The 23,931-nt window shown below is 41.1% G+C and overlaps 1 protein-coding gene across 1 annotated transcript in view; it reads right to left on the bottom strand.

Moving 5' to 3' along the window:
* Positions 1–7,641: 7,641 nt before the first annotated feature.
* Positions 7,642–23,931, bottom strand: part of TMEM38B (transmembrane protein 38B) — an 81,421-nt gene continuing 65,131 nt past the window's right edge. Inside the window, exons 4-6 of the mRNA XM_073636159.1 lie at positions 15,718–15,805; positions 14,630–14,747; positions 7,642–10,360 (exon numbers count right to left, since the gene is read on the bottom strand). Of these exons, the coding sequence (XP_073492260.1) occupies positions 10,127–10,360; positions 14,630–14,747; positions 15,718–15,805 (440 nt within the window). The 3' untranslated portion in view covers positions 7,642–10,126. The remainder of the gene's footprint in view (positions 10,361–14,629; positions 14,748–15,717; positions 15,806–23,931) is intronic.

Genomic DNA, 23,931 nt, shown 5'->3' on the forward strand with positions numbered 1-23,931 from the left:
TTCCACAATTCTCACCCAAACTGGACTCTCCCATGCCTTTATATGCTTGCGATAGTACACCTAGCCATAGTAATAAGTAAATCTCTATTGGAGACCAGGAATATAAATTATGCTTATTAGCAGAAGACCTACTACTTTACATTACTAACCTGCAAGTGGGTTTCCCAGTACTGTTACAAGATATCTCTAGCTTTACATTCCATAGTAGCCTTATAGTTGCCCATAAAACTGAAGTCTTCAATATTTTCATAGAGGTTATAACTAACCTTCAGCAGACTTTTCCCCTGCACCTGGCAAACCAGGGCTCCCAAATATCTAGGAATCCTAGTATACCCTCACAAAGACACACTTGATACCATGTGTGCTCAACCTGTGGCTCTCCAGCTGCTGCAGAACTACAGTACCATCATGCTTCTGACTTTAGGAGCAATGCTTGTAACCGTCAGCCTTGTAATGCCCCATGGAGCTTTAAGTTCTACAACAGCTGGATGGTCAAAGGTTGAGCACCCATGCGCCCATGCCCTCAACTACCTATCTTTACTGACCCAGACACAGCAGAAACTAAGGAAATGGTTAACCCTCCATCACACCAGGTTTGGCAGGATGGCCTTGTTTAATATAGGCAATCTTCCACTTTTTTTTAATACGCATTTCAAACAGTACCTGTTGAAGTCCCAAGTACCTTTTTCTACACCCGTTACTCTTCCCTTCTTTGATACATATGGGCAGGAGGCGGTATGGCTTTGGCACAATATTCTCATTTAATGAAAACAGGATGGAGGTATGGCCTACCCCATTTAGTTGTTTACAACAAAACATCATTAATAACTAAACTACCAGATAGGATTTTTAATAATCCACACAAACAATTGGTTCAGATTGAATCACCTCTATCACCTATCTCCGTAACCCCCCAGCCGTGGATCATGTCCTCCCTATGACCCCTTCGTACTTCTATCCCTTTCTGTTTACCATCCCTTCTGAAAGTGTGGAACTCGCTCATTAGAATGCTCAAATCTCATCCCACATTGGCCGATGATCCCAATATTTGGTAATCCAGAGTTTCCACCAGGACTGTCCTCCCAAAGGCTGCTCTGACGGTCTGTGACTAAGATTTCCCCAGGACATACAGCATTGTCAGCAAATGGCTTGTAACCATATCCATCATTCACAGAAGAAATTACTTGGAACCGGGACAATTGGTGGCCTGCTTTCAACCAAGAGACTATCTCCTAACAGAGGTCCCCTACATAGACCCCTTACAGTGCTCTAGTGCTGAAAGGCGAATACATTCTGCATCTACCTTATACTACCTGTGATGGATTTGAGCCACTGGTACTCCAGATTACTTTGTGGAATGGGAAAAAGGAACGAGCAGTAGCTTATCAGACAACCTCACTTAAGTGCTTACCCCAATCCACAAGACATCCTTTGCCAGTCCTACCCTGGAAAGGAGCTTTAAATTACTCACTGCGTGGCAGCATTCACGCCATCCTTTCCTAAGTAACTGGCACCTGTGTGAGATGCCATGATTACATGGGAACATTAGTAAATATCCAGCTCCCCACAACTTTACCTCCTATTTGTTCTTCCAGGCTCCATAGTCTCCTACAAGAAAGGCTTACTCTGGTTCTTCCTAATAGCTGCAAGATCAGAAACACACAAAGACACATGAAAACCATCACACCACCCTACGTACATAATTGGATAGTGGACATTAAGTTTTTTTCTAAAAGAATGGTGGAAACTGGCCAGAAATCTTTACAATAGATTTGCTAAATTCTCTGATGTCTGCAGTCCCTGGATGTACTTCTGTACTACCTCACGATTCAATGAACAGCTACTACAAAAATGGGGTTAAATGAACAAATTTAATTCCAGCAATGTGAGACGATGGTGTGGATGGAATGCCCCCTTCCCTATCCTTATGCCATTCTCCCCTTCCTCTCCCACATCTCTTTCCTTTACCATCTCTTTCTGTGCCATTAGTGGAACATTAGGTTACTTATATCAGCATCACAGTGCCTAATGGAGTACTTAAAAGTCTGTATGAGAGTACAGATACCTTTGTTACTTTAGTTTGTGTGAATCCTCATTTGTTGTGAAAACATTTTTTATATCTGGATTGTGTGTCATCAAATACTATTATTTCTCACAAAATGAAAGATTGCTTAATAACTTATTGTATGTTATGGCTGGTTGACTCTGTATTACTTTGAACATTTCTCAATAAAACGTAGAAAGAAAAGGTTTAAAGTGGAAGTCCAGTCAAAAATTAAAATTTTTCTATTAATTATATGTAAGATATCTTTATCTTTGACATGATTCATTTTCTGTAAAGCCGATTGCCAAGCTTAGAAAGTCTAATCAAAGCTAGACAATCAGCTTCTTCCTGTTCTTCAGGGACAACCTTACTTCCTTATTTCTGAATTCTGCATGGGGGCCTCTCACTTCCTGAAACGTTGTCCTTCTCTGATACACAGGCATGCCTACTGTTCATTCTCACCGCCCCTGTCTTGCCCAACCCCGCCCAGCCCCACCTTTTTAGACAGACATGCCTAGACCTGCCCATCCACACCCCCATCCCTTCGCTCCTTCACAGGTCTCCTCCTGTCTTCATAGCCTTATTTTAGATAGCAGTTTCTCCTGAGAGAGAGGGGGGACAGGCTTTGGAAGCATGTTCTGTTTGTTAGAAACTGTTAGATTATAATGCAACATGCTGCAGATTTTCTACAGTGTACAACCACGTGGTTGTTTCTGCATGGCACTGTAATGGGTACTGTGTGCATAATGTGGCACTGATGGGCACTGTGTGCATGGTGTGGCACTCGCCTAGCTGAGGGAGCTACATGTGAGTAATGAGTTTAAAACTACGTTTGCACTAGTGCAACTTGTCATGCGACTTTGGACACAAAGTCGCATGAAAAGTCACAGCCCATGGATTTCAAAGGCAAATGTTCCCATCTATGCACCTTTGAAAATCAGCGACTTTGAAAAGGTGCCTGCACTACTTTGTTGCAACTTTTGATGCGACTTTGATCCAGAGTGTAAAATTGGATCAAAGCTGCACTCAAAGTCACACTACAAAACCCACAGCTTTGGAGTTGCACGATTTAGAGTGTGATTTTGCACACTCTCTGGATCAAAGTTGCATCAAAGCATTGCAGGTACCTTTTCAAAGTCGCTGATCTTCAAAGTTGCATAGATGGGAACGGGTGCCATTGAAATCAATGGGCTGTGATCTGTCATGCGACTGTGTCCAAAGTCACATGACAATTCAAGCTAGTGGAAATGGAGCCTTAGTTTAAGTTTCCACTATTGCAACCCCAAAGTTGCACGATTTAGAGTGTGACTTTGATGTGACTTTTAGTGCAGCTTTGCTCCGACTTTACGCTCTCTGGATCAAAGTTGCATCAAAGCATTGCAGGTACCTTTTCAAAGTCGCTGATTTTCAAGGTCGCAGAGACAGTTACCATTACAATCAATGGGCTGTGACTTGTCATGTGACTTTGGACACAGTCACATGACACGTCACATTTCCACTATTGCAACCACAAAGTTGCAGGATTTAGAGTGCGACTTTGAGTGCAGCTTTAATCCAACTTTAAACTGTCTGGATCAAAGTCGCATCAAAGCATTGCAGGTACCTTTTCAAAGTCGCATCAATGCAAACAGTTGCCATTGAAATCATGGGTTTGCCTTTTCATGCAACTTTATGTGTCCAAAGTCGCATGACAAGTCGCACTAGTGGAAACAGAGCCTTAGTGTGGTTGCCTGTACTATGATCATTGTAGATTGTGAGCGGAGACCCCAGAGCACTACCAGCTACACTGTCTGCCCCCCCCCCCCAGCTCCTTTCTCCTGTACACGGCTATACTGTATATGTGCACTGCACCTCTCATCCCCCCTGTGTCCTGTGTGGATGGCTCTTTTTATTTCTTCATTTTCTCATGAATTAGGATGTACAATGCATCCTTACTGATGAGAAAACACTGGGTGGAGACCTATGATGAGCTCCTCCCATCCTCCCAGGAAGTGATGTCACTAGCTTTCAGGAACCACACTCACTGGCTGATTTTACTCTCAGAAGGAAGTAGAATTGAAGTGACGGCACAGGATTCTGCAAAATAAAGGTAGAAAACCTGGGATTTTTTTTCATTTTGAGACATAAGGCTGAACTTGGCTTACATTAATGATTGCAGGGGAGAATTTAAGTGTTAGGGTGGACTTCCACTTTAAGACAGGAAGTCTAATAACACACACGCACCATCTTTGTTTCACAAATAAACATTTAATACAGTTTAGACACCATGTATCAAATTTGAGCCAACTACAGGGTGGGGATATGGTGATCTCTGTAAACAGGCTGTTAACACTTTCCTGTCCAGCCTATAGCAGAATGACAGCTAGGCTGTGGCTTTAAGATCCCAACTGGACATCATATGACATCCTTCACATGCACGCCCCCGGGGGCACGCAGCGCAGTCAGCGGTGGCAAGCTGTGTCCCTCGGACACAGCGCATCACGGATCGGGGTAAAGAGCCAATGACGCAGGCACTTTACCTTGTGATCAACTGTCCAATCACATGTAAACAAATGCCGGTTATCGGCTTTTTCTTTCCTCAGTGCTGTCAGTGTCTGAGGAAAGGCAAGCTGGATAACCGGCTTTCCAGTTTCAGGGGACATTTACACTGATCATCAGTGCCCTGATGATCAGTGCTGCATATCAGTGTCCATCAGTGCCACCTTCTCAGTGCAGACTCATCATTGCCCATCAGTGCTGCATATCAGTGTCGCCTCATCAGTGCAGCCTCATCAGCGAAGGATAAAAATTACTTAATTTACAAAATGTTAACAGGAACTAGGAAAAAATTTTTTTCTCCAAAATGTTCCCTCTTTATGTTTAAGAAAAAAAAAAACAGTGGCAATTAAATACCATCAAAAGAAAGCTCAGTCTGTATGTCGCTCTCAAAAAAAATTATAAAAATTTTATTTATTTTAGGTAGTGTTGCAAGAGCACACAATTGTCAAAGTGAGACAGCACCGAAAGCTGAAAAGAGACCCAGGCAAACGTGAATGGAGCTCTACCTGTTGAAAGGATAAAATGCAAAAATATTTAAAAATGCAACATTTTATATCTATTTATTATGGCCAGAAATACAATTTTTTAATCAAGAAAATATAGACAAAAGGATATGGTCGCCAACAAATGTTTGGAAATGATCACCGATTTGTTTCTCTACGCCCATAATGACAGCACAAAGGAGGCCTTTTTTATTTTTACAACCACGTTCTTCTTAGATAAATGATGAAGAGACTCCTGCGCTGTCAGAAATACCTATGCTAAGGGGCACTGCTGCAACACCTAAATGGCTGATCCAAACAGACAAAAGTGGTATGAATAAAGTGAGTGGTGATTGCGCTGTGATAAAAAGGGGAAGGGTGGAAGAGGAAGGGGAATGGGCTAGCTCAAATGTATAGAGAGGTGAGTGAAAAAATAAAAAAATAAAAAATTTATTTAAAAAAGTATAATAAGCATGAGGGCTAGTATCATACTAGCACATGAAAAATATTGTAAATACTGAAACAAAAGAAAAGAAAGTTCTCAGTGCAAAAGGGCTAGCATCATACTAGCACATATGTGGTAACTCAGCAAATACTTATTAGAAGAAAAATCTCAGTGCAAAAGGGCTAGTATCATACTAGCACATATGTGGTAACTCAGCAAATACTTATTGGTGACTCCAAGTAAATAAATAAATGGTGAACAATCCCACCACCTAGTAGTACAAAGTGCTCAAACAATGAGTCATCAGTTCCAAAAAGGCAAAATGAAAAAATTATACAAAATATAACAGTATAATGAAATAAAGTGCGGTCTCATGGGCACTAAATCCGAATAGACTGAGGAAACAAAATTGCCTAAACGTTCGTTAGATTGACGCCCACACTCATTTTATAAAAGTGAGTGCATCCCCCTTCTGTGTCCTGTCCCTTTTTCCACTCTGGCCGCCACGGAGTTATACTATATACCGTCTGCTTATGTTTTTTATATACCATCCTGCATACCCACCACCCGAATCGCCTGAACTACTGGATGGGACCCTTGCCTGCTGGTGATTTGTTATTGGATTACAAGCTGTTGTCTTGCAGCAGTAAGGTGAGCTGCTTGCGAGCACAGAGGTGTCCCCACTGAAAACTTTTTCCCTTTCCTGTGGCTTGTGGACTTGCCTATTTGGAACTGATGACTCATTGTTTGAGCATTTTGTACTACAAGGTGGTGGGACTGTTCACCATTTATTTATTTGGAGTCACTAATAAGAATTTGCCGAGTTACCACATATGTGCTAGTATGATACTAGCCCTTTTGCACTAAGATTTTTTTTCGTTTCAGTATTTACAATATTTTTTATGTGCTAGTATGATACTAGCCCTCATGCACATGGACTTTTTTTGATTTATATATTATTTGGTTCAATATATATATATATATATATATTTTTTTTTTTTTTTTTGTACCCATACTGTATTTGTCACTCATTTTATAGCTTTTTATACGTTTTAGGCAATTTTGTTTCCTCAGTCTATTCGGATTTAGTGCCCATGAGACCGCACTTTATTACATTTCATTATACCGTTATATTTTGTATAATTTTTTCATTTTGCCTTTTTGGAACTGATGACTCATTGTTTGAGCACTTTGTACTACTAGGTGGTGGGATTGTTCACCATTTATTTATTTACTTGGAGTCACCAATAAGTATTTGCTGAGTTACCAAATATGTGCTAGTATGATACTAGTCCTTTTGCACTGAGAACTTTCTTTTCTTTTGTTTCAGTATTTACAATATTTTTCATGTGCTAGTATGATACTAGCCCTCATGCTTCTTATACTTTTTTAAATAATTTTTTTTTTTTTCACTCCCCTCTCTATACATTTGAGCTAGCCCTTCCCCTTTTTATCACAGTGCAATCACCACTCACTTTATTCATACCGAGTTCTTCTTAGGCTGCTTTTACACTGGGGCGTCGGCGGTAAAGCACTGCTATTTTTAGCGGCACTTTACCGTCTTTTTTGCGGGGGGTTTTGGCCGGTAGCAAGGAGCTTTTAACCCCAACTAGCGGCCGAAAAAGGGTTAAAACGACCCGCAAAGTGCCGTTGCCCATTCATTTCAATGGGCAGGAGCGGTTTAGGAGTGGTGCTCCTTCACCGCTCTGAAGATGCTGCTTGCAGAAGTTTTTTTAACGTCCTGCCAGCGCATTGCCTTAGTGTGAAAGTCCTCCGGCTTTCACACTGAGACTACAGGGGACTTGTTTTTCAGGCGTATTTTTAGCTCAAAAGTGCCTGAAAAACGCCTCAGTGTGAAAGGGGTCTTAGTCTCATGTCAGCAATACGCTACAGCATTTGAATTGATACTTGTCCTTGCAGCATTAGTTCTTTATGTTCCTTTCCTCTCTTATCCATTTTTGTTGTTTTGTTCTATATTATGTACAGCTGGCTCTTTTACACTTTTTTTTTTTTCCTTTAGCAGTAGAAAAATGAATTACTTTATTATGTATTTTTGCGATTTCACACATAACATCTAAAAAAAGAAAAAAAAAAAAATCACTCACAATTTTAGAAAAAAAAAAAAAAAAGGATTGTGTTCCAAAACTATAGCTATTTATTGAAGTGTCATTCATTTGATGAGTTCAGTGAGAAATTTAAAAAAGTCACAATTTGAATATCAAACCGTACAAACAGCGATTTGCTTACAATAGTAACAGTTACAACAATTACCTCATTAAACCAGTAGAAAACTGAATTTGAATTAACTTTTAAAGAATTGAATTACAATAGAAAAATCAAAAATTGAAACACCTAGCTAAAAAGTTTTACAGAATATTTAGTTTTATGAATTTTCTAATGAATGAACATTGTAATGTAATTGATAAAATGCTATTTGTAAGTTTTTTGCTTTACTTTAAATATTCAGAAATGTATTGTTTACTTTTCTGGAAATGGGTATTTGCCTAGGTAGATGTAGAAACTCCACACCACAATAAAAGAAGGCTAAGATAAATAATAAGCACATTGAGATTTGCATCTTTACAAAAAAATAAAACATACATACTGTAGATGCAATGCTGAAGTAGTATTTTCCCCTTTTCATTTTCTATCTTCTTGTAAATTTTTAAATTACATTTAATCAGATCTTTTTGTCAGTTTTAGCACCGTATGAATGGGACATTAAAACAATGTTCCATAACTTCCCCTTCCTTTGAGTGAGGTATGAACTTTCAATAATCTGATTAAGTTTAAATAGTTGAAAATTATACTGAACAAGCCTAGGTATAATCAAACAACTGATTCTAATTATCCCTTATTTAGAATGTCTGCACATTTAATTCTTTCACACCATGAAAATGATTTGAAAAAATATATACTTTTTGTATGTACCATAAAATCTGCTTCTTGAAGTTCCTTAAAGGACAAAGGCTTCAGACACAATTAATTATACTGCTGCCTACAGGAGGGTTTGGGTCCTGATTGAGGTGTAAGGTTGAAACTACCTTAGGAAGGAAGGAGACTGAGTCTCAACATTTCCTTTTTTGTGCTAGAGAAGGAAAGGTTCTTTATAAGGCAATCTGCTAGTTTGCCTCGCAGAGGTGACAGTGACAATTCAGATCCCATGGAGTCACAGCTGGTGGCAGAGGAGGGACTACATGGGACATAACCTCATTTATACTAACATTTATAGGTAAAGTTGATCCAGGGAATATCTGATTGCCTCTCGGGGGATCAGGAAGAATTTTTTCCCCATGCTGGAGCAAATTGGATCATGCTTTGCTGGGTTTTTTTTTGCCTTCCTATGGATCAACTGTGGGTATAGGATTGTGTATATGGGAATGGATGATTTTTTTTTCAGTTTTATTGGTTGAACTAGATGGAATTGTGTCTTTTTTCAACCTGACTAACTATGCAACTATGTAACCTGTTAAAGTCTGTTACACTTTAGCTAGTGATACAGTACTGAACTGCTCAGCCCGTTATGCCTTTTCATGAAGAGTAAATAAAAACAGATGTAAGTATAGCATCCAGCAGTTCTAATGTAGTATATCCCAATGGTCAGACCATATGGTCAACTCATAAATAAGTCTACAGAGACTGGATCACACCAGATACTATGTCATAGCTCTAAACCTGGAAAGAACTCTGCAACCAACACAGTACATGAAAGTCTGGAAGGCATCACAAGCAGAGCCCAGTGCCTGAAAGTCACATTCCAAGCAGATCTCACAATGTTCTGTCCAGCGGAGTCTAGGTGTGGACACCGCCAAAGTTTCTGCTGAGGATACATTGAATCTAAGACCTGCTCAAGCTGCAGGTCTTCAACAAAACAAAAAATAATCTTGAAAAAAGATGAAATGGCTAGCAAATCTGTTTAGCTTTTCTCAGTAAATATGTCAATCCTCTAAGGACACTAGCAAAAAAATGAGGCATACTAGGAGTGGGTGGGATTATACCAGGGTAGTCACTTTTTATGTTGCCAATGTACAAATTCTCCTGTAGGTGGCTGTAAAACCAACTGTTTCTCAATCCTGTGTCCCATAATGAACAAGAAGGAATTTGTAGTTTCCGCTTTCTCTATTCATATACTGCTATAAACAAAAAGATTTGATGAAATTTCAAAGTGGATAAGTACATTTTTCACAGAATGGTTTATATGAGGAGTAAATGTGGCCAGCATGGCATATTTACCCTTTTAGAACTTGTAGGGAATAAATGATAGAAATTTTGTAATATGGTAGATTGTTCTTGTATTTAATGTGAAACGAAGGTAACCGATAACAAAGATGTATCATCTTGTATAAATCAGCAGAAGGCAAATCCCAGGAGCCATAAAGCCAATACTTGCAAACAGCTGCAGTACAACTTTTTAAAACTTCTCTATTGTCATCACCTAAAACTTTGGACTGACTGGCTCTGGAAAGAATCTGACCTCCCATAGTATAAATACAACCTGAACAAGCCCAATGCATTTCACATTTCAATCATCACAAGCATATCATATTTTGTGCTTTAATAATTGGCAGCAAGTAATTCTGTATTAACACCAAGTATTTCCAGGTTTATCAGTCAGTTTCAGTCATTTTTTTTAACAGGTTTTCTTCTTGTGGGTCCACCGGGCTCTGAAATTTTCTCGCTAACTTCTTCCTTGTCGGGTTTTTCTTTTACTTCTGGCTCCACTTTGTCTTTGGTTGAAGGTCTTTTTTCAGCTGTTATTGGGACTTTCTGCAGCTCGAACAACCAGCGACTCATAATGTTTTCAATGGGTTGAAGTGGAGAAGTGGAGGTCTGTGTTAGCATCATGGTAACCTAAACATAGAACCAAGGTGTAAGCACATGTCTGACATAGAATAACTTATTTATAGACCGGAATACATTTTTTTTTGAAGAGATATTGAATTACAGACTCAGAACAGACCTAATACTTACAAAACAGCAGTGGCCAGGATTAGCAAAACAGGGCAATATTCAAATACAGGCCAGACAAAAGGCACGCAGTTACTGTGAACGTGCACCTTTTATAAATGTGTTCTGTAGAGATTAGAAGATTGTTCTTAATACATGTTTCTGACCTGGTCTAAAAGGTGATCTCATTTCAGGACATAAAAGTACAAAGACAATTTTATTGCAGTGCTGTGCTGCAATATTTTCAGATACCTATAGCTCATGATGCCATAGGGGTTCCACCCAAAGAAACATTTAAGATATTGGCTGGCAGCTTATGTATGATATACACATGCGTTTACAGTCTAGAACAAGGGACACATTATAGATCAGGGTCAAAATTCTGCACCTTAAAATAAGTATGGCCATAGTGTTTTGCCTACTATCAGCTGAAATCACAGTCGATTCAGGCTTTGGAGGGATCCCAAACGTATTGCTGGGATCCACCCAGCTGCCTGACTGACAGTTGGCTCCACCTCTTAATGCCATGCTGAGAGCCAAAGCCAGCTGAGCCACCTCTACCTCCCCCTCCTGCCTGGCGCTCTACCGAGAGCTGGAGGTGCAGACATGGGACAGCTTCAGCATCACACCAATGCCGTAGTATGGAGGCGAGTTCCTGGAGCTGAAAAACAACCTACAGAATAAGCCTGAGTTTTTCATGCAATTAGGGATATTTTATTTTTTTATTACAGAATCTAACTTAATGAAAACTAAAGTGGAACTTGACCCAAGTTGCAACCCCCCCCCCCTTCCACTGCCATATTTGGCACTTTTTTTTTTTTTTTTTTTTTAAGGGGAAGGGGGAGAGGGTACTGGTTTTGCAACAGCGATCTGACCGGAAGTTTGTCTCCACCCTCCCGTCCTCTCCCCTGCAGGCTTCTGGGACACATCACAGGTCCTAGGAGACTGCAGGACCATTCACAAAGCACAGCTCACACATGTGCAGTAGTAAACTAGCTGTGATGCTGGAAGACTTCACTACCGGTTCCCCTTACAATGCCTCCATCTGAACCCAAAGCCGATTGACAAATTGGCTAGGGTAAGGACATCGCTGGATCCCTGGACAGGTAAGTGTCCTTATATTAACCCCTTCCCGCCGACCGTACGCAGATATGCGTACTCGGCTTTCCGGGGTTATACCGGGATGATGCCCGCAGCTGCAGGCATCATCCCGGTACCGTTGTTTACAGCGGGCGATCGGCTACCCGTGTATAACAACCGATGCGGCTAAAAGCCGCTCGGTTGTTATACCGGAGGAGTGGGAGGGGACATCCCCCCCCTCCCGCCGCCTCCCGCTGCTGTTACCGGGCCTCCCATGCGATCGGGAGGCCCGGTGTCCAATCGGGAACCTTCAGCGGCTGGGGGCGGGCTGGAACGAAGCTGTGAGCGGCTTCGTTCCAGCCTTCTTGTTGTAAACGCGGAAGCGACGTCATGACGTCACTTCCCGTTTACTCGGCTGCCAATGGCGCCGAATTTAAAAAAGTACACAGTATTCAGAATCGCCGTTTTCGGCGATCTGAATACTTTGAAGTGTAAAGGAGGGATGGGGGGTCTTTTAGACCCCTGATCCCTCCATAAAGAGTACCTGTCACCACCTATTACTGTCACAAGGGATGTTTACATTCATTGTGACAGCAATAAAAGTTAAAAAAAAAAAAAAAAAAAATTTTTAAACACAATTTATAAAGTAAAAAAATAAATAAAATAAATTAAAAAAAAAAAAATTTTAAAGTGCCCCTGTCCCCGCAAGCTCGCGCAGCGAAGAAAACGCATACGGAAGTCGCGCCCGCATACGTAAACTGTGTTCAAACCACACATGTGAGGTATCGCCGCGATCGTTAGAGCGAGAGCAATAATTCTAGCCCTAGACCTCCTCTGTAGCTCAAACCTGGTAACCGTAAAAAATTTTTAAAGCGTCGCCTATGGAAATTCATAGGTACCGTAGTTTTTTTCGCCATTCCACGGGTGCGTGGAATTATAAAGGGTGACATGTTTGGTATCTATTTACTCGGCGTAACATCATCTTTCACATTATACAAAAAAATTGGGGTAACTTTACTGTTTGGATTTTTTAAAATTCATGAAAGTGTCCCTTTTCCAAAAATTTGCGTTTAAAACACCGCTGCACAAATACCGTGTGATAAAAAATATTGCAACAATCGCCATTTTATTCTCTAGATTCTCTGCTAAAAAAATATATATAATGTTTGGGAACTCTAAGTAATTTTCTAGCAAAAAATACGGATTTTAACTTGTAAACACCAAATTTAAAAAATAGGCTTAGTCATGAAAGGGTTAAAAGTCATCAGCAACAGTATTTGTAGCTACTGACTTGTAAACTACTGCTGACTTTTAAACTATCTTCAGTGTCCACAAGCAATCTTAGATTAAAAAAACACTTTTGTAGAAAATGATATTTGTTGCACACACTTTTATAAAACTGGGGCTTTCCTTTATGCTGAACTCCCAAAAGATCAAAATTATTAAAACCCCTAGTAGTATCTGCTTTGCTGCAGTACATTAATGCATCAAGTATAAGCCTTCTTCATTCTCCAGATATTATTTGCTCTGGGGATTTTAACTGAAAGGGAGGAAAAAAAAAAAAAATCAGGTCACCAGTCTGGCTGCACAGTCAGTTAGGCCATGTAAATCTTTAGACTGTACGGACAGAAGTAAAAAATCCCTTGACAGGCAAACAGATCCTATATTATACAGTATTAGAGGTCGACCGATATATCGGCCGATTTTTGGCATTTTTTAATTAATCGGCATCGGCCGATTGTGCTGATAAAAAAAGGCCGATTTAAAACTTCAGCGTGACTTGCAAAGGACTTCTGTAATAGAAGTCAATGCAAGTTGCCTGAAGTCTTCAACTTGTCTCTCCTATCTGGGCAGCTTGCCAAGTAATAGAAAAGAAGCAAAGAGATACAAAGTTTATACTTATCAATGGACTGAACTGTGTGTTGGAGTTTTCAGTTTAACCATTTAAAGACTAAATCTTTTCTGACACTTGTTGTTCACAAGTAAAAATTCTGTATTTTCTGCTAGAAAATCACTTAGAACCCTCAAACATTATATATTTTTTTTTAGCAATGACCCTAGGAAATAAAATAGCGGTTGTTGCAATATTTTATGTCACATGGTATTTGCGCAGCGGTCTTAAAAACGCAATTTTTTGGGAAAAAATACACTTTAATGAATTTAAAAAAAAACTAAACAGTACAGTAAAGTTAGCCCATTTTTTTTTCGTCCAAAAGTTTTGATTACCTGTTTTTGTGTATTTATTATTTAAGATATAGTTTTTTTTAACCTAAATTATACATACAAGTGAACTGATTGGAGGTAAAGGATCGGTAAATGTTTAAATGTAAGACATTTTCTGTATCACTTATTACTTAAGGCTGCTGCTTGCACACTGGAGCGGCCAGACGTTGACGGTAAATGCGCTAGTTTTAGCAGCGATTTACCGTCATTTTAGCAGCATTTGGCCGCTAGCGAGGTGCTTATAATCCAGCTAGTGGCCAATAAAGGGGTTAAATGCACCCGTGTAGTGCCGCTGATAAAGTGCTTTGCAGGTGCTTCGGCAGCAGTGCCCATTCATTTCAATGAGCAGGAGTGGTGGAGGAGCGGTATACACCGCTCCAAAGATGCTGCTTGCAGGACTTTTTTTTAACATCCTGCCAGCGCATTGCCTCAGTGTGAAAGCACTCGGGCTTTCACACAGACTGCAGGGGAGCCATTTTGCAGGCACTTTACAGGCGCTATTTTTACCCCAAAAGCGCCTGAAAAACACCCCAGTGTGAAAGGGGTCTAACAGTTAGTTTTTATGAGATGAAGGGGGAAAAAAAAAAAAAAAAAAAAAAATCGGCCTAACATATCGGCCCAAAAAAAAAAAAAATTGCATCATATATCGGCCATCGGCCGCCGCGATTTCTAAATATCGGCATCGGCCAGAGAAAAACCCATATCGGTCGACCTCTACACAGTGTATACAAAAAAAGGGAAGTTATGGTAAACTAAAACTCATCTTCAAACAATCTTCTGTACATATACAAAAAAGCAGGTCAACTCAAGCAAATTTTCAGTGTTCCAGTAAAAGCTTTCTTAGAAACAATAGACTTTCACCATACCTACCTTTGTAGTAATTAGAAACATGGTGTAGATAAATATAAGGTGGTATCTTGCTATTGGTAGAAGCTGAATTTGTTGCAGTGTAAACAAAACTGCTCCAAGTAAACTGATTTTAACAGGGCTGAAAATAAAGCAGAGGACCAAAGATTACAAAACACTAACAGAATAGTATACATATATATTTTTCATAGTTATTATTACTCAGTGGGTGCTGACTAAGGATGAGCTCAGGCATGTTCGCAACCCATACGAGCAGAACCCGCCAGGAAGTCGGCAATGCACAACGCTAATCATAGGCAGTGAGACATTTCTCGATCTCTGCAGCCGTGGATGGGGAAAATGTCTCACTGCCTTTGATTAGCGCTGTGCAGTGCCGACTTCCTGGCGGGCTCTGAACGTGTGGGGTTGCGAACACGCCTGAGCTCACCCCTAGTGCTGACTAGATATAAAACAGAAATGGCCCAATCCGAGAACACAAAGTATTACTAAAAACCTGGCTGCTTAGAATTAAATGAGATCTTAAATTGTAGTACTGTATGTCTTGGAGCTAAAACATTTCCACTGGCAGCATTCAGTGCAAGGAAGCTGTGCCCGAAAAAGGACAACAGAGGGCAAACAACTAGTCACCAGTAAACTCTATGGGCTTCCTACAGTTGATCTTTCCCCTTTACAGACTTACCATTCCTTGTTCTAAACTGTGCCTTTGTGTGAAGGTGGCCATCTAGGTAGAGGCAGGGCTTTGCCACGGCCTCCAAGCAGATCAGCAAGCAGATTATCTTTTCTTACAGAAGAGGCATGCACCTGTTTCTTCTGCAATAAAAGTCTACATGCCAACAATATTTTTAATTGGGTCTATATATGTCTGCTTTATTCATAAAATGTAACCCAATTATTATACACAAGAAGACTAAACATAACTTTCACCCCTAACTTCTAATAATTACCCTAAAAAGGGTCTCCATTAGCTGCAAATGTACTGACACTGCATACTGCCAGTCACAAACCCAGACACAACTGGTTTACCTCAGTTGCCATTTAAAGACCAGTTCAAACACTAAAATTAAGATGACAAACATAAAAGATTAACTTACAATGACATTTTCAGTAGTTCATTGTTCTCAGGTTTCCAGATGCCTCGGACTAGTTGCTCAAAGTTAGAAATCAGACCACCTCCTGCAGCTGGAGAAAAACATGCATATCATTTACAACATACAGCCAAACAGTAAATTATTGCTTTGTGCATCATAAATATAAAAACTAAGGATTACAGGTAAATGCCTAACAATAACAAGCACTGTTTCTAATTTAGAGCATAATTTGCAATGATTAGGACATTTATGACCTCCTAGTATAAACCAATGTAGGTTGTAGTCCAAGGCAGCACACAAAATTGTGTTGTGGCGTTAGCACATTCCCATGTACTATGGAAGATTCTAGACCACAAACATGCCAGCCAGTGCAATCCATCTGGGTATCCCTTGTTGATGTCCCTGTGTAGTCTGGGCATTTTAAGCGAAGTGCTTACAATTGTCCTACTCTGAGTCTGTACACCTAGTACCAAATTCCTAGCAGAAAACGGTGAAAGTTTTTTTTTTTTATCCATTGTACTAACTCAGGGCATCTTTTTCGATGTCTCTATTGCAGGCCTCAGAATACTTTGTGTTGTCTGATAACAAAACTCACTGACTGACTTGGGTAGGAAGTAGAAAAGATGACAGCTGGCACAGGAAGGCAAGAAGAAGAAAGCCAGACTTAGTAGTTAAAAATACTTGCAGAATGTCCCCAGCTTGTTGGAAAATCAAATTATTTCCTTTTTCTATGGAGAACAGAGAAGAATCAAAATATGAGCACACTCTCATCAATGAGTGAGAACCATCACAATGAGCTCCAATCACAATGAGCCAGGAAGATATTTTTTGGCATGTCCCTCTTGGGAAGATATTGGGGGGAAAAAAAAATTATATAGTAATAAGTAAAAAAATTTTCTAAATTATGGTTCTCCAATAATATATTCATTAGAAAGATTCAAAATAAAATACCTCTGTGAATACTTCTATTTATATAAGCAGCAGTGATTGGTTTGGTTACCCCAACCTCAGCAAAACAAAGGAAACTACAGCAGGCATGTTCTGGAGATGAAAGAGTATGCAACACTTTGAGGCAGCTCCCAAAAACCATCTAACAGTACCAGAAAATCCTGGCAACCCTAACAATTATCCAACATGACAAAGAAGGCAAAAACTAGAGAACCTCAGTCCACCCCAAAAGCTGCATTTCAATGGTTAATTGAGCTGGCCGCATTACGATTTACCATCTTCAGTCAAATTGGCACTGGATCCAGAGCCCACTCCATCAGGCCCTCACTCAGGCATCCCAGCTATAAACATCCTCACTGCAAACTTCTCTGCAGGCAGAACTGCTACCCTCCTTCTGCAGTCAAGGGTTAAGGTTCATCAGCTCCTTGCTGATACAGTCTGACATGTTGCCTGTAGTGGCATCCTATTCCTCCAGCAGCCCTGCAAGCCCGCATAAAGCAAAATGTCTCTCTTACTCCCTGCCACTCCAGACCCAGAGTGGAGCAATGACTCTCTCCTTCTTCATTTCAGTCTAAAGACAAGATATATCAGCTCTAGCCTGCCATGACTCTCCTAGATTCAGCATCCTCCAAGGAGGCTCCTCCTTGATGTCCATTGCTTTAAAGGGGCATCTTGCAGAATGGCTGTGGTGCTCTGACCTCTAATCACAGCCTTTATTAGGGGCTCATTTACAGCAAATAAAAGCCACAGACAGATTATAATTACACTCTTCACCAGGCTGACTACTAAAGCCAACTTTGAAGCTTTCACCTCCAACAAATATACAAAAATCTTTGACCACTTAGATTAAACAGAAGGTCCACAGGGCTCGCTACAAAACTGTTACTGAAGAGGCAATCACATCAAAGAGTGACACCGCTTAAAACTTCCCATGAAACAAATCAGTAACAATCTACCTTTATGTAACCCCACTTTGAAGATCATAGTAAGAGGTCTATGAGCACCAAAAGATAGGAAAGTGATGTCAACAGAGGTGCCCAAATGTGAAGGAGAAGCTGAGAAATGGATTCAACATTATTTCGATATTTATTGCTGACAGAGTAGTATAAAACACCATCAACGCGATTTGTGGCACTACACTGGCCACTTCCTCAGGATGGTGCAAAAACACTTTGAACAGCTATAAACATCTGTGATTTGTCTCTCGTGCTGCTTGTGAGTGTACTGGAAGGATGATCATGGTAACAAGTAGAAGAAATATCAGTATCAAAGAGATCCCAGAATCAGAGGACTTAAAAAACATCATGTGCCATTTTCAACTGATATCAAGAAAACCCTCCTGACGCTCAAAGAGAAATGGACAGGACACACTGGACTCTAGCAGCGAAAAGCAAGCAATATTCTTGTACAGACTTCTTTCTTATGAGGCACAGAGACAACCCCTTCTTGCAAAAACAGACATTGCAAGTATTACCTGGTCAAACCATGCCCCATTCACGATACTGTCATCATTCAATAAGATCATGTCCCTCATGTATGATACTGGTGTCTAATAAAAGCTTATTACCAAACCCATAAATATTAGAAAACAGAACCAAAGAGGTAGACCCTTTACATCTATGCAAACACTAACTCTAAACTGTTAAAGCAAAGGCCAATCTGACTCATTGATATAGGGCAGGGGTCTCAAACTGGGGGCCCTCCAGCTGTTGCGAAACTACCCATCATGCCTCTGCCTGTGGGAGTCATGTTTGTAACGGTCAATGCCTTATGGGACATGTAGTTTTGCAACAGCTGGATGGCCGCCAGTTTGAGACCCCTGATATAGGGTCTTCCATGGAGATAAATGTTGATACCTTCAGGCACTGAAAGATTAACGCCTTCACGCCTAAGGTTAAAACAAATGTCAATGCCTAAGCACAATTTTGCAAGTTTTTGACATGTGTTAGTAAAACTGTACATATCGATACAACTACTTAGTGTATCCAGGTGGATTATACCTGTTTTTTGGTAGTAAATGATAACTGATGTCTCCTTTTTTTTTTTTTTATTATTATTATTATCGAAGGAAAACTAGGCCAAAATAGTAAAAATAAATCATTTTTTAAAATTTAGCTGTATTTTTTTTTAAACTCTACCCAAAAATATGCTGGTCGTGACCTTTAACCCCCGACCTTGACTCTACCACTAACCCTGGCAAACCTTGATCTTGTTATTTTTTTCAATGTATCTTCATTCAGAAGAGGAAATAAACACAGGAGCGGGCTCACAGTGACTGATCAGTGTGATAGCCAAATCAGAGGCTATCATAGCGATCAGGAGACCAGGAACCAACAGTCCCAGGTCCTGATTGTTAGTATGAGACCTGGGGCTCTGTGCTGGGAGCATGCTGTGCGGTGCGCTCCCAGCACAAAGGGAGAAACTAAGGGTGCACCGAATTGAAATTTTGGTGCTGAAACCGATACCAAAAATGAAGGATGCACTAGGCCGAAAATCGAAAATGACAGTTTAAAAAAAAAAAAAAAAATTATATTATTTGTACATATAATTGTATTATATTCAACTTTAATTAATATCATCAATTTCAATTAATATGAATGTATTGTTTGCCATTATTGGCACCTTTAGTGCAAGAAAGGTCAAGAAAAATGCAGTCTGCAGTCTCTAACCATGCCTTGTATTATGTCAGCAATCTCTTACTTAAACACAATGCTAATAGTATTAGCAAAATTTCCATTCGATGGACCTCTAACAGATATGAAACAGAAGATGGTCAGAAACTGCAGACATGATACAAGAGATCAATGCAGCCTCACCAGTGTCCATCAAATGCAGCCTGCTTGTGCCCAGCAGCCTCACCAGTGCCCGTCATATGCAGCTTCCCTGTGCCCAACAGCCTCACCAGTGTCCATCATATGCAGCCTGCCTGTGCCCGGATCAGAGTGGCGATCTCCGCATGTCACGGAGCAGGGTTTGAATTGCCCGAGCCGCAGTAACAATGTCCCGCCTCCTGTGATCACATCACACTGATTCAATGTCCCACCATTGGATCAGTGTGCCGTCTATCACAGGAGGCGGGACATTGTTACTACGGCCCGGACAATTCAGCTCTGTGACATGAGGAGATCGCAGCGAGGAGGGAGGGGAGGAGTGGAGAACTGGGGCACGCCAGGGTTACACTCCCGCAATGGAAGGCACCCGGAGCAGACCCCGCCCCCTTTCGGTGGTGCCCCTGGAAGACGTGATGATGTCAAGAAACGCGTAGGGCGGAGCCAGACGACGCGCTGACGTCACCTCCAAGTAAACCGCATTCCAGCAGGACGGGTCTGTCCGAGCTCCGGTGGCCACGGAGCCGGACTTAAGGCTGTTTATTGCATCACGCTTTGTAAGTGTGCATTTTTTATTTGCTTTTATCTAAATAAATGTATCAGTTTTACACTATGTGAGTTCCTTCTATATATTTTATGGTATCCTTACCATGGGTTCGTTGGTGTGGAGGATGATGTGATGACCTCTGGTGGACATCGTTGGCAGCTCTCACTCCTGACTTATAAAGATTTCTGCTTGCTGTGATCCTCTGTGGTGGGGGGTCATGGCCATTTGGTAAGGAGCTACCCCTTCCATTTTCTGGTGGTGGACTTTCCCTTGCTGTCACGGACCAATACCAACCATCACTTGGACTTTTGTTGTTTTTGTTGGTGATCTGGATTCACTAAAGACATTTTAGTTGATGTTTCACTTGATTGGACCCTTTTAGATCACTTTTTAATGTTTTGCACTTTATTCTCGTTTTATTTATAGTCATGATATAAATCTCTTTTCACTTCAGTTTTCATCATGACACATAGGTATTAGCGCAACCCCTTATTTTTCCTATGTTTATTCACAATTGATGTTTTTGTGGGGTTTGCAGCTTTTTATATTAATTGATTAGTTTTTGTTTATAGCGCGGGTTCTCCTAATTTTCTATATTCATTAACAAATACAGCCCCTATATCCTAAGAGTAAACTCAGCACAGGGCCAACAATTGCCACCCCCTATGGAAATACAGCAGCTGACAGAAGTGGGTCTTACTATACCTCCCTCTACAATTTTCCACAACATAGTGCCACCAGCACAAACAGGCCAGACATGGAAAAAAAAATAACATCCTACATAGACTCCTGTAACTTACCTATGCTAGGACAGCCATCACACCGAAATACTCGTTACAGCAGAGGGTTTTTTTTTTAAGTCAATAAATGATACCAACACAAGATACCCTCTAACTGCCTGCTGCCATACATCCAACTAGGACTTGGTCAGTTTCATCTGTTCCAGGGAAGCCAGATAAATCATGAAAAAGGTACTCAATGCAACTCACACCACTATAACCCCCATGTCTTCTCTTATCAGCTGACGCTGAGAAGGCTTTTGATAGGGTTAGTTAGGCCTTCACTTATACAATACACAGACCCGGGAATCAAAATGCTAACTTGGGTCAGATCTTCTACTCTAGATCCATCTTCATAGTAAAAAAAAAAAAAAAAAAAATTAATGAGGTTTAGTCAAACCCCTTTAATATTTGGAACACCACATGCCAAGAATGACCCCTTATCGTTCTGTGCACAAATCGAGAATAACCCCAATGTCAAATAACTACATAAGAAAGTACGAAAATCCCATCTATGCAGATGATATACTCTTTTCCCTTACAAACCCTGACACCTCATTCCTAAACCTGCTAGAGGAATTTGAGATTTATCATGAATGCTCAGGCTTGAAAATTAACTTCCAAAAATCTGAGGCACAGGGTATCACCATACCCCATAAGCACAATTCCAAAGACTACACAATTTCAAATGCAAATGGGCAACAACAGCCATCTAATACTTAAAGGTGTTCATACCAAAACGCTAAGCTTTTACTCCTTTACTCCTTCAGCGTACTGAGCGCTATACCTTTATGAGCACCCTGCTGTAGGAAATTAGAATAGTCAGTGTACCCATCTTTTGTCTGTTATTTTCTGCGCACCAGCTGTTGAATTTGCTCCTGGTCTTGCTGTAGATGGTCCTGGTTTTCTGCTTCCTAGCGCTCAGAAGCATCGCCACCACTTTATCTGAGAGTCCTTTTGATCTCAAGATGTCTTCCTCAGTAACCAGGCCGCCCATTTAAAGCTTTGTCTTAGGCCTGTTAGGGGGTCTCGACACATCAGGTTGTCCCTGAGAGGAAGAAGTCACGGCTCTTCTGCTGAGAGACTGAGAAGCTGAGAAAACCAGGCTCTCTTGGGCCAATATGGTGCCATCAGCATGAGCTTTGTTTGCTCTTGTAGGAATTTCTTCACCACCCAAGAAATCAGATGTACCGGAGGGAAGGCGTAGCACATTTTGAAACTCCACGGGTTTTGGAGTGCGTCCATCCCTAGAGGCCGGTCTTGTGGGTTTAGCAAGAAACGCTTCACCTGGGTGTTTTTCTGGGATGCAAATAGATCTATATTTGGTACTCCCCAGTGGGCTGTAATTTCCCTGAACACCTCTGGGTGTAATACCCATTCCTCTTGGGAGATCTCTTGGCGGATTAGAAAGTTTGCCACTTGTTTTCCCCCTTTAGGTGGACTGCTCCCAACGACAGTAGATTCCCTTCTGCCCATTGATAGATCTGGATGGAGATGTGGCTTAAGGAGGGGCTCTTCGTGCCCCCTTGTTTGTTCCCATAAGCTACTGCCGTGGCATGGTCCTATGGGATCAGGTTGTGATGGCTTCTTAGTTGGTCTTGGAAGTGTTCTATGGCTTTGGCTATTGCCATAAGCTCCCTCCAATTCGAAGATGCCTGGGTTTCTTCCAGGGACCATCTCCCCTGAGCAGGTTGCCCTGCTAGGTGGGCTCCCGTCTGTGTGGTCAACGTCCGTGAGGTTGGGAATGACCATGCCAGCCTCTTTTTTAAATTTGTGTGGATCCTCCACCACCTGAGCGACCTCTTCACGGAGGTTGGGAGTAGGAGTGACCTGACCAGATCCTCGTTGATTTCTTAGGAGAAAGACTTGCAGGGGCCTTAGATGATACTTGGCCCATTGTACTGCTGGTATCGTTGAGGTCAGACTCGGAACAGACATCAGCTCCCTGATGGATATTGGGAGGTTGTTCTGTACAGAACTTACTCTAGACGAGGCCTTGAATCTTCTCCTCTGGAATAAACAGGAGGTGGTGCTGAGTTGGTCTAGAGAGTAGGGTAAACTCACATCCCAAATATGTCTAGTCAAATGGAAAATTGATCCTCTTTACGGGACTTTAAAGGGAAAACCTACTCAGGAGTAATAAGGAGTATAAGAAGTGTAAGTTTGTTGAAATAAAATTAGGTATTTATTGGGGTATAGATCTGGAAAGGTCTACAGTACATGGAGTAAATATACACAAAATACAGGACGCGTGGTACAGACAAAGAAATGTAATACAATATGCAGAGATCCACAATCATAGAACTCCGGTACATATGGAACACACATACGGGGAGTACCCGGCGCGTTTCGAGATATACTCTTCCTCAGGGGTGTCTGATTGGAATCAGAAAACAAAATGGTATGTCTATAAATTAAAAAGACAATTATGAACCAACTGTAAAGCATTGTATAATCAACATCAGCATAAAAATAGAGGTGTGGTTGTTGTGATACAAGTATATAATATGCATATGAAATAAAAACAGAAAAAAACGAAAACTATGAGGTACTGACCATACAGTATTGCTTGGGGGGCATGTGTCTAGTACTGCATCCATTTAAACCTTTCAAAGGGAGGGGGTTGGAGGGGACATAACACCACTGAACATAAAGGTATAACTCGCTCCTAGTCCACGTCTGGAAGCCGTGTGTACCCAGTCTCAGCGGAGTCAGCCAGGGAGATATTCCCCAACAGAGAGCAACAAAAGGCCATCAAAGAGTGGAATAGTCCTTGGGTGGGCTCCAATCAGCAAAGGAGCAAGGGAATAGGGAGGGAGGTGTTAGAACAAGGCAGCATGCATGCCTCGGGGGGGTATTGGGACCCCAGGTGTTGTAACACACCATGTGTGTACATGGTAATGAACTATTATTGTGAAGGAACAGAGTAGGACAGGTACCTGGGTTGAGCCGTCAGAGCTGTGCTGGAAAATTCCTGTCCGGTATGCGGGAAGGGCCAGCACAGATAAGCATATGCAGTGGTCCTAAGTGGCAGGATCCGGCACCCTGGCCAGGTGGCGCCCAGTATCGGGGAAGTCCCTGGTGCAACAAGGGGTGAGTGGTTTAGACAGGTGCC

Source organism: Aquarana catesbeiana, linkage group LG01 (genome assembly GCF_042186555.1).
Source record: "Aquarana catesbeiana isolate 2022-GZ linkage group LG01, ASM4218655v1, whole genome shotgun sequence".
Classification (NCBI taxonomy): Eukaryota; Metazoa; Chordata; class Amphibia; order Anura; family Ranidae; genus Aquarana; species Aquarana catesbeiana.